Source organism: Sinocyclocheilus rhinocerous, unplaced genomic scaffold (assembly GCF_001515625.1).
Source record: "Sinocyclocheilus rhinocerous isolate Xijiao unplaced genomic scaffold, SAMN03320098_v1.1 scaffold1201, whole genome shotgun sequence".
NCBI classification, from domain to species: Eukaryota; Metazoa; Chordata; class Actinopteri; order Cypriniformes; family Cyprinidae; genus Sinocyclocheilus; species Sinocyclocheilus rhinocerous.
The window spans coordinates 1,575,579-1,587,380 of record NW_015654059.1 but is presented as its reverse complement, the minus strand read 5'-3'; the positions used below and the strand labels follow the sequence as shown (position 1 = coordinate 1,587,380).

At 35.3% G+C, this 11,802-nt stretch overlaps 1 protein-coding gene across 1 annotated transcript; it reads left to right on the top strand.

The window, feature by feature from the left end:
* Positions 1 to 1,459: 1,459 nt before the first annotated feature.
* On the top strand, positions 1,460 to 11,255 carry LOC107716635 (apoptosis inhibitor 5-like). Its single transcript, XM_016523127.1, has 14 exons — positions 1,460 to 1,465; positions 2,207 to 2,368; positions 2,479 to 2,572; positions 2,709 to 2,774; positions 2,919 to 3,070; positions 8,209 to 8,415; positions 8,721 to 8,825; positions 8,989 to 9,078; positions 9,446 to 9,624; positions 10,362 to 10,455; positions 10,631 to 10,687; positions 10,776 to 10,861; positions 10,951 to 11,093; positions 11,176 to 11,255. Exons 1-14 carry the CDS (start codon positions 1,460 to 1,462, stop codon positions 11,253 to 11,255), a joined length of 1,521 nt encoding a protein of 506 aa, XP_016378613.1.
* Positions 11,256 to 11,802: the final 547 nt, after the last annotated feature.

The following is an 11,802-nucleotide window of genomic DNA, read 5'->3' as shown; positions in this document are numbered from 1 at the left end:
AATCGGTTGTTGGTTTTTATCAACTAGGTTGGCATATGTGTTTAAAGCATTACTGCATGTTAGGGCTGGGTGATATGACAATACATATCGTGGCGATGATATAAAGTGTGAATCGACGGACATTTTTCTAAATCGTTTACATAGATAGATAGGCCTGTTGGGGAAAGCAAATATATCCGTGCAGCTTTTAGTGGGCAGGAATTATTCATTCATTCATTCAAAAGGAAGCATGGATGAATGAGTAATAGAATGTGATGTGCTTGGTGCAATTGCACTTATTATAAGTGTATATGTGTATGTCCTTTATACTTCTATGGCTCTCAATAGATTCAGTGGTTGGAGTTGGGTTAATACTCCTTGATAATTTCTGTTGCTACTTTCTGATTACGTTTCTGGCTACATTTAAAATCAAAACATATTGATCATTTAATAATTGTTGTAATGCTAAAATGTTTGTTTTCAACTTCCAAATAGGTGTCCAGTGATTGATAAATAAATATTTGATTTCTGAATATTGTACCCTAATTGAAGTAGCTGTTTAAATAGGATCATGATTTTACATACCATTGCATGAATGACTGCCTGACACATAATATATTATTATATTTATAACTAACAATCAAATGATTAAGTAGTTAGAAACTAGTTTCTATGAATACAGGTGCCATCAGTTGTCTTCTTATGAATGACTTGTTTGTCATTGAGTCAGTGCTGCTGATGCAAAGTAGGCCCTTTGTTACCAAACACCAAGTAACTAAATTAGGATACAATTATGAGTCATTCGCAAACTGTTAAACATTAAATTGTTGGTTACTTTAAAACTAACCTTCATCGGGAGATCACAGGGATATGTGAATATTTGATCTGTTAACTGGTTGCATATGTCAGATTTATTGCATGACTCGGGCAGAGAAAAGCTGTTGCTATCAAACATTGTTCACAAACATCAGTGTATTGGTGAAGAGATAGATCAAATAGGCCAATTGATGGAAGGTTTGCGAAGAAATTTCATGCTCCCTTGTAAAAGTATTTTTTTTGTATTTTTAAAATACAAAAATACAGTAGTTTATTTTGATACTTGGTGTGGCTGCTGTATTTTGTAGTTTATTTTGATACACTTAAAATTAAGGTATTTGGTATTTTATTTTAAAATAAATTTTGATGTATCTTTGCCCAACCCTGCCTACAAGCCACTTTTGTGTTCTTCTGTGCCACCTCTGTAGTACAAATTAATTTTTTATTAATACTAATTTCTTATTATTGGTAACCTATTTGTCTTATTCTACTTATTATTATATTGTTTTAAATAGAAATTTTTATATATATACTACCAGTCAAAAGTTTGGAATAATTAAGTCTTCTTTGTTCACCAAGACCGCATTTATTTGATAAATTACAGAAAAACAATTTCAGATAACTCTATTCTATTTTAATATATTTTGAAAAGTAATTTATCCATATGATGGTAAACTAAATTATTATTGGTCCACAATTATTAGAAATGGGTCTTATTATTATTACTGTTGAAAACTCTTTTTGTGAAAATTCTGCTGAAAATTCAGCTTTGCATCATGTTAACAGGTTTTACCATGTTATTACAACATTTAACCACTTTTTATTAATTAAAACATTGAGAAATTCTTTCAAATTTAAATATTGTACAAGAGGCATTTTAAAATATATTCAAATAGAAAAGAGTTATTTTAAATTGTAATCATATTTCACAGTATTACTCTTTTTACTGTATTTTTGTTCAAGTAAATGCAGCCTTGGTGGGCAAAAATATTACATTTTACTTCAAAACATTTGACAGGTATTATTACTATTGTAACTCAATGCTTCTTGTATTAAACATATTGAACTTGTTATTAAAATATAAACATATTTTAAAGAAACATTGCTAGCATTTATAGTTGTAATGTTAACATTTTCATAAAAATTTAAATGTATTATTATCATGAAATGCCACTTATTTTGGTCTATTTTTAAAATTGTTTTTCAGCACAAAGATGCTTATCAGGTCATTCTGGATGGCGTTAAAGGAGGTCCAAAGGAGAAGCGACTGGCTGCGGGCCCAAGCCTTTATGGGGCCCTAAGCAGAATTTTATTTGGGGGCCCCCCTCGGTGTCGCCAATACGACTGATTCAAATGTATTATTATCATGAAATGCCACTTATTTTGGTCTATTTTTAAAATTGTTTTTCAGCACAAAGATGCTTATCAGGTCATTCTGGATGGCGTTAAAGGAGGTCCAAAGGAGAAGCGACTGGCTGCGCAGTTCATTCCAAAATTTTTCAGCAGTTTTCCAGAGCTGGCCGATGCAGCCATCAACGCACAGCTTGATCTGTGTGAGGATGAGGATGTATCTGTGAGTAAATCATCATCATCATCATGTCAGAGATTTGCATGTTGTGGGTGTGATACCGGAAAACAAATCTCTACATTATTGGTTTGTCTTTCCTGGTTTCCTGATTATAGATCAGAAGGCAGGCTATCAAAGAACTGCCCCGTTTCGCAGCAGGAGAGAATTTACCCAGAGTCGCAGACATCCTCACACAGCTGCTGCAGACAGGTCTCACATCTACTAAGAACCTGGTTTTTAGGCAGTGTTAACAAAGTTCCTGCATTTCTGCATAAACTAGTGCAACTAAATAACATACTGTTTTTCCAGCTGTTTGATCATAGTAGTTTCTTCTCATATCTTCTAGATGATTCTGCTGAATTCAATCAAGTCAGCACAGCTTTGATCTCTATATTCAAAATTGATGCAAAAGGTATCCATGTTCATTATACCCTCAATGCTTTATGGATAGAATGTGTTTTCTGTTAATTATACGTACAAAAATACTGACTGTTTTTGTGTTGTGTCTGCCATGACGAGTTATTGTCCTCTTTGACCCTGCCGTCTTTCTTTACAGGAACTTTGGGAGGCTTGTTCAGTCAGATCCTGCAGGGAGAAGATATTGTTCGGGAAAGAGCGATTAAGTTTCTCTCTACTAAGTTGAAAACAATGCCGGATGACACAATGACAAAAGAGGTGGAGGATTACATCTTCATAGAGACAAAAAAGGTATCATTCATATTTCCGTTTTCCACACATATACTACCGTTCAGAAGTTTGGGGTTGGTAAGATTAAAATATTTTTGAAAGAAGACTCTTGTGCTCACCAAGATTGCACTTATTTGATCAGTAAAAACAGTAATATTGTGAAATATTATTACCATTCATAATAACCGTTTTCTATGTAATTCATTCCTGTGATGAAGCTGTTATTAGTACCAAGTTTATGAAACAGAATTGTTTTATTACAAAAAATATATACCCAGGAAAGTTATTTTTACACAGAAGACAAACACTTTAATCTAAAATTCTATTTATAGGATTTTCTGCTATTTATACTACTTATTGCAAACAGCCTCACCAAGATTGCACTTATTTGATCAGTAAAAACAGTAATATTGTGAAATATTATTACCATTCATAATAACCGTTTTCTATGTAATTCATTCCTGTGATGCAAAGCTGAGTTTTCTGCATCATTACTCCAGTCTTCAGTGTCACATGATCCTTCAGAACTCATTCTGATATGATTTGATGCTCAAGAAACATGTCTTATTATCAATTTTGAAAACAATTGTGCTGCTGTTTTTGTGGAAACCGTGGTACATTTATTTATTTTATTTTTTGATTAATAGAAATTTTCAAATAACAGCATTTTATTTAAAATAGAAATCATTTGTAACATTAGAAATGTCTTTATTTTGTAATGTATCCTTCCTAACTCTGCCATTGCTGGTCCCAAGCCCGTAGTATTAATTCATTTCAAACAAACAAAAATCAAGATTTAAAGACTAGTTTAAATCTTGTTTAAAATGCATATGCTCTTTATATTTACATTAGTTTTATATACCGTATTGGCCCGAATATAAGACGACCCCCCCTTTTTCCAGATGTACCTTTTGGAAAAAGGCTTTTTAAAAACCTTGTCTTCAATTATTTTCATATTGCATATTTTTCCTATTTTAATTTTTGTACTTATTGCAAATAGTGGCAATTATCTGCACCTCAGTATTGTAGTACATTATAAAACAGTATGCAATAATAACGTATTGAGTGTAAATTTTAATTAAAATTATTAAATGGATGCCACCTCCTACACCTACCCTAACCCTACCTGATACTTTATTTTCAACTTTTTGATTATTTCCTTCATTTTCATTGAAAATAAATGCTTTTCTGATGTGATTTGAAATTTGAAAAGGGAGAAAAAAGCTTGCCAAAAGGAGGATTTGAACCCGGGTCGATCGCGTTTAAATGAAAAAGTCACACGGTTTAACATCTGCGCCAGTGGAGCAGATGACTATTGACTGTCTTTTGTATTGTTCACTATCCGAATCACACGTTGGCGGGCGGAGTTAACGTGAATAGTCTCTGCCAACAAGGCGGGCTATTTGCACGTTTAGTGTAAATAGATACTCCGAAAAAAATCAAGCCATTTCATGTACTCTTGGGGCCCCCCTGGTGGCCACGGGGCCCTGAGCAGCTGCTTAGTTCGCTTGGGCCGGCTCAATTTTGCAAAATATTCAAGTAATGCTACAATGAATATGACTGTAAATTTTGTCATTCTTCTATTGCATTTTGTCTATCGTTATTATTATTTGTTTTAATCAATAAAATAAAACGGGCCATTCCCATTAAGTTTAGTGGCATTCTTATTCTTCATATGTCACTACAATCACTATATCTATCTATCGACAATATATATATATATATATATATATACACATACAGTATGTGTATGTATGTATGTATGTGTGTGTGTGTGTGGGTGTGTATATATATATTGTTTTACCATCAATTTAACCCCAATTTGAAGAACCAGTAGTGACCGTTAGCTTTCAGTTTCTGTATTTATTTATTTGTTTGTTTTAAATGTATTAATCAAATTTGACACTAAAATAATTACTTTTTTTTAGATTTAGCCCCATGGTTCACTGAATGTCAAGTCACCTTTTTCTAGCACTTTATTTTAGACAATAGTGCCATTATTTAGCTCAAGTCAGTTCTGTGTTGGTTCTGTTCAGATCGATAACAGTGTAAAGTTAATCAATAAGTACAATGGGGCTAAAGGCCGCAATATGATGGTTAATAGTGACAATTTCTTTTCATTTCCTTTCCCCCAATGATTATTGCCGTTAGACACTCAATCCAGCAGATGGCGCTCTTAACCAATAACGCTGTCAATCTTCTCCCAAAAGCGCCGAAGAAGCCGTTCATCCCGCCGCCGCACAGAGCAACAAACCCAAGCTGGCGGACTGCACGCGAGAACAACGATCGCTTCCAAAATAACATCCCACTGCAGCCCACATTACATCTGTGCTCTAATACTGTGACGCGTTTGAAGACATTTCGAGCGGATACAGCGGGAGGAGCAGCAAAACCGCCGTTATTCATTGAAACCCCCTGGTGAAGTCGGACACGCTGATGGCGGCGACAGTGGAGGAGCTCTACCGTAACTACGGCATCCTCGCCGACGCGAAAGAGGATCTCAGCAAAGTAAACAAAGCCTCATATCTCTGTGTTGTCTGTCTAGAGGAAAAGTGCTCATTTGATATTCAGTTTGGGTGGGGTTTTATTCATCGAAAGACTCTAGTGTATCTACGCGGCCTCCTCTAACGCACTAGCACATTAGCGCTAATAGCTGACCAGAGATGTGTGGGGGGTTTGAGTAAATAAGCTAACAGGGCCATATGCAAGCTTTTGGGGCAGCTGTGTATGCAGAAAGGGGTTTTTTTCTGTTTGTATCTGATGAAATGCGTTGGTTAAATTTGAATTAGGACATTTAGGCTATCCATCTAATAGTAGCCTACCAAAATCTTATTAACAGTAGAAGTTAAATCTTACTGTAGTCTTCAAATCTGGGTACTGTCTTACGTTTTAAAATCACAAAGGGAGTTTGGTGCCATCATGCTAACGTGACAGTCACGACTCATGTAGCTGTAAGGTTTTCTGCTTCTTTTGTTCTTACTCGCGATCTTTACAACATGCATTACATTACGTATTTCATGGCACACTCGTTTTATGCGTATTTGGCGCCACCTGTTGTGGGTGTATTATTGACATGTCAAAGTCTAGACCCTGAATATAAGACGACCGCGTTTTTTCAGATGTATTTCCAAGAAAAAAATATCATCTTATATTCAGGACAATACGGTAGATTTTAAGAATCTGAAAAGTTTAAATTTGTTACTATAAAAATTCCATGTGGCTTAACCATCAAATAAAAAGTATTAACACATACACTATTTTCAAAAAAAAAAAAGTATTTAAGGGTTCTTTAACAAAGCATGAATTATTAATTGTTAAAATGTAAGTTTTTGGAGAGTCACACCATATGACATTTTAAGGGTTAATTCACCCAAAAATGAAAATTCTGTCATTAATTACTCACTCTCATGTCATTCTAAACTCGTAAGACTTCCGTTCATCTTCGGAACACAAATTAAGATATTTTTGATGAATTCTGAGAGCTCTCTGACCCTCCCATAGACAGCAATGTAATTACCACGATCAAGGAGATCTGTAAAATAATCCATGTGACATCAGGGGTTCAACCGTAATTTTACGAAGCTACGAGAATACTTTTTGTATGCAAAGAAAACAAAAATAAAGATTTTATTCAACACCGCGTCACCCTCGTGCCATTTTGGAGAGTATCCACTGAACATAAACAGAGTATGCTATTCTGTGTCAGTTGTGTCACCTTGATCATGGTAATTACATTGCTGTCTATGGGAGGGTCAGAGAGCTCTCAGAATTCATCAAAAATATCTTAATTTGTGTTCCGAAGGTCTTGCGAGTTTAGAACGACATGAGGGTGAGTAATTAATGACAGAATTTTCATTTTTGGGTGATCTAACCCTTTAACTACCTGAACTATCCTTGTCTTTTCAAATTATATTTTTAAGAGAATTTTAGATCTTGACACAGTCCTCTCTATTATTTCTGTATTGTTGCGCCACATTATTTTAAAGTAGTGTTGGGCGATATGGTCATTTTTCAAATCGTCATATCGCCAGCCTGTGAGAGCGGCGATAGACGATATTATCGTGCGTGGGTGGGTGGGGGCAAGAGAGAGAGACTCTCTGTACTTGTCATAGGCTTTTTAATAACTATTTGGTGTTTTAAACCGCGCTCGCGTGTGAGAGAGAAAGAACGTGGAACCACCAGTAATCTAAATAATATACTTTCAAACATACTGATAAACTAACATGTTAAATATAAAAATATTTCAAACAGCTAGTTCATATATATATTCGGATTCAACAGTCATACATTGCTATTAGGATCGTGCGTCCTGTGAGAAGGAAGTTATCAGTCTGGTAAGTTAAGGTCTGCAAAATCAGTTAACTGTGAAAATCAAAGGTAGATTTATTTTAAAGACCAATAGTTTAACACTAAATATTGGACATAAACACGTTGAATATAAAAGTATTTAAAACAGGTAAGATTATATATTTACAGTAAAGTTAAATTAAACAGATACATCAGTCATTCAGCGCTCCGGACCGCACCTGACGCACCGTCACAGAAACAAGAATGAGATGCTTTCTAACATAACTGTAGCATTAAACTCAGTTAGTGAGGGCTCGGTTAAAATATTGCACATATATAGGCCGTACAGATTACTTGTTAAAGTGCAATGAAATAGGCCTACCTTATCTCAACAGACAATGTAGGTCTGTGTTTGTGGTTGGAGACTTCTTCACCGGCTACAGGCTCTAATCCTCGTGTTTGTGTCGGTTAAAATAACATACATATATAGGCCGTTCAGATTACTTGTTAAAGTGCAATGAAATAGGCCTACCTTATCTCAACAGACAATGTAGGTCTGTGTTTGTGGTTGGAGACTTCTTCACCGGCTACAGGCTCTAATCCTCGTGTGTGTGTGTGTGTGTGAGTGAAATGTGGTGCTGAAGTGAAATAGTGGGGCAAATTAGATAATAAGCCAAATTATAATAGGCAGCCTAATAATAATAATAATAATTGAATACATTAATTGGAGAATGAGCCTAATATCGTCTTGACTATCGACAAAGACATCTGCTATCATCTATCGGCACAACCCTATTTTAAACCTTTTTTTTTTTTTTTTTTGCCTAGAATTGTTCTCACACTTGACCTGTCACTCTCTCTGATTGTCTTAGGTCCTAGAGGATGTGACAGGAGAGGAGTTTGTGCTTCTGGTGCGTATCCTGTCTGGGCTGAAGATCATGCAGACTGTGAGCGGGCGGCAGCAGCTGGTGGAGCTGGTGGTGGAGCAGGCATTTCTGGAGCAGGTGCTAAACCCCACAGATGCAGACAGCGTCGACCGGCTCCTGCAGTGCACACGCCAGGCCTTACCACTCTTTTCTGTGAGTCAGCAATAATATTATAATATTTCTCCAGTAATATTCAGCTGTTAAATTTGTCACTTTCTGACAAAAACTTGGATGTCTGAATAAATTGCTCACAAAATTAAAAATAAGTGCCAAGAAAAAAATGTATGTAGTCACAGAATTTTATTTATATAAACATTTCACAGAACAACATTTTTTTGTCATTTAGTTTTTTGCTTTTATGATTAATATTATTATTATAGTTTCATTGAATATATTATACCAGTACTAATGCAAATAATACAAATCATAATTATAAACTTTTCTCATCTCTCCTCCAGAAAAATGTGCATTCCACTCGCTTTGTGACATACTTCTGTGAATTTGTTCTGCCCAGCCTCAGTCTGCTCACCAGCCCTGTAGCAGAATTGGACATCCAGCTGGAGGTGTGTATCACATGCTGGGAATCATGGAATCATTTCTGCGTATTAAGCTTGTATATGAGAGGTTTTTTTTAAACATGGAAAAAAAGCACATCTTTATTTATTTATTTTTGCCCAGATATTTGTAGAATGCAGGAAAATAAACTCAATATTTTCTGCTTTACAGGTACTCAAGTTATTAGCAGAGATGAGTCCGTATTGTGGCGACATGGACAAACTGGAGGTCAATCTCAACATGCTGTTTGAGAAGCTATTGGTAAAGACATACTTTAAACTCCTGACCTCACGCAAGAATTTACATTGACATTTAATCGTTTAGCAGACGCTTTTATCCAAAGTGATTTACAAATGAGGAGAACAATAGAAGCAATCAGACCAACAAGAGAGCAACATTATACAAGTGATGTCTTGCGTCTTATTTAGTCTAGCACAGTACACATAGCAAGGTTTCTTTTTTTTTTTTATAAATTAGAAAAACAAATAGAATAGGTAAGTGCTAATATTAATTGGTCAAGTACTGACGAAAAATAAACATTTTAGAAAGCTTTCCACTTCAGCCACTTTGTTGTTAAACATCATCTCATGCTGTGGTTCTGCATCTTTCTGTTTCCTAATGTCTCTAGGAGTTCATGCCCCTGCCTCCAGAGGAGGAGAACGGAGAGAATGCTGCCAATGAAGAGCCCAAGCTGCAGTTCAGCTACGTGGAGTGTCTGCTCTTCAGCTTCCATCAGCTGGGCAAAAAACTACCTGACTTTCTTATTGACAAAATCAGCGCAGAGAAGCTGAAGGACTTCAAGATCAGGTCAGATCTCATATTAATCATCAAAAGGACAACAGTGATATTGAATGTTGGTATTGAAAACATTTGAAATCTTGAAACATTTGCATCATTACTAGTCTTTATATAGAGAAATGTAATAGTACCAATACTAATGGGGTTTCATGATCCTCAATACCACAGCAAAAACAAATACTTTATTTTTCTACTTTAATATACACACTACTGCTCTCTCTTTTTTTTTTAAGGAAATTAATACTTTTATTCAGAAAGGATGCATTAAATTAATCAAAAGTGACAGTAAAGATATTATTAATGTTACAAAAGCTTTCTATTTCAAATAAATGCTGTTCTTTTGAACTTTCTATTCATAAAAGAACCTGGAAAAACAAAAATATTAAGCAGCACAACTGTTTGATGATAATTATTTTAATAAGAGGAGATAATTGATGATAAAAAGAAATGTATCTTGAGAGCATCAAATCAGCATATTAGAATGATTTCTGAAGGATCATGTGACACTGAAGACTGGAGCAATGATGCTGGAAATTCAGCTTTTTTGCATCACAGGAATAAATTACATTTTAAATTATATTAAAATACAAAGCAGAATTTTTAAATTGTAATATTTTACAATATTTCTGTTTTTACTGTGCTTTTGGTTAGAATAAGAGACTTGAAAAATCTTATTGCATTACTTTGTGAAGGGCAGGTGAACAGTGGGCATTAAATGTATAATTTTTTTGTTGTTTATTTCACAGGTTACAGTACTTTGCACGGGGGCTCCAAGTATATATTCGACAACTGCGTGTTGCTTTGCAAGGCAAGACTGGAGATGCACTAAAGACAGAGGAGGTATGATATTATACTTTTTACACTGATCTTTGCTTTGTAAAGTTAATAGAAATAAAGGTATGTATGTATTTACTTACTTTATTTATTTATTTGTCAATGTACCTAATGGGTTTCAAAAACCCTGGAAAAGAATGCTGAAAGACGTAATATGTATTCCAATTTTGTTTCTTCACAGAATAAAATCAAAGTTGTGGCTTTGAAGATCACCAACAACATAAATGTTTTAATCAAGGTAACATTCATGAATTCTGACCGTTTTGAAAGTCTTCGCTGTTTTATGTCAAATTTTGATCTCATTTGTTTTCTTCTGTCTTCTCCAGGATCTGTTTCATAACCCTCCATCCTATAAAAGCACAGTCACTCTGTCCTGGAAACCGGTGCAGAAGACGGAGGCAGCATCAATCGGGTACGGGAACAGATCAACCTTTGACATTCAGATCACCATGTTTAGTCTGCTTATAAAAGTTTTTGCCATGATCTCTGTTTGTCCTACAGCCAGAAGAGGCAGTCAGGAGAAGACATTGGGGCAACAGCCACAACAAAGAAGCTTCCCACAAATCTGCCCAGGAGGAACGCCCGACAAATATACAATCCGCCCAGTGGAAAATACAGCGCCAGCATTGGGAACTTCCCTTACGGTGAGTATCTTATCAAAACTTAATCGCTAGTCCTGTATGAATTAGTATCTGTACATATAAATGATCTCATCTGTGCCATCAGAACAACAAGGAGGCTTCAGGGGCGGCCGAGGACGGGGCTTCGGAGGAAGAGGCAACAGAAGCCGAGGCCGGATTTATTAAGAGGACAGCATATGCTTCTATACCCATGCAACTGCATTACCACAACACATTATCTTTGACAGAGTTTCTCCCGTCTGGTCCTTCCTGCATCTTACAGCCCTCCATCCATCCTTTTTCTCTCCACATTTTTTCTTAATTTTATTCTTGGGTGTGTTTTTGAAAATCCGTTCTCAGCCTCCTGTCATTGGTTATCCCGTTGGTTACAAATGTATGGGTTGTTTTTCTTTCTGGATCATCTTAGTGGAACAAAAAACTGCCAAGGTGTATTTTCTTTTCTTTTTTTTAAGTGTTTGTATGGTGACATGCATCCTTTGTATCTTTTCTTTTTTAACTTTTTAATTTTTCAGAGCTTTTTGTTGGATCAAAAAATCACAGATTTGTAAGAAGTAAAAATAATATCCTTCTGAATTTTCTCAAACTTGTATGGGTCAAATCTTATGCTGTCTTTCTTAATTCAGGACATAAATATTTACATTTGTATGACACCCCTTATGCCCAATGTTTGTTTGCTAACTTAATTATATTAAGTTAAAATATAGGAGGGGAG

Excerpts from the sequence above, each read along its gene's own strand:
- LOC107716635 (XM_016523127.1), top strand. Across the intron at positions 3,071-8,208 it reads TCTTCATAGAGACAAAAAAG|GTCCTAGAGGATGTGACAGG; the intron begins GTATCATTCATA and ends TGATTGTCTTAG. Across the intron at positions 10,456-10,630 it reads ATGCACTAAAGACAGAGGAG|AATAAAATCAAAGTTGTGGC; the intron begins GTATGATATTAT and ends GTTTCTTCACAG.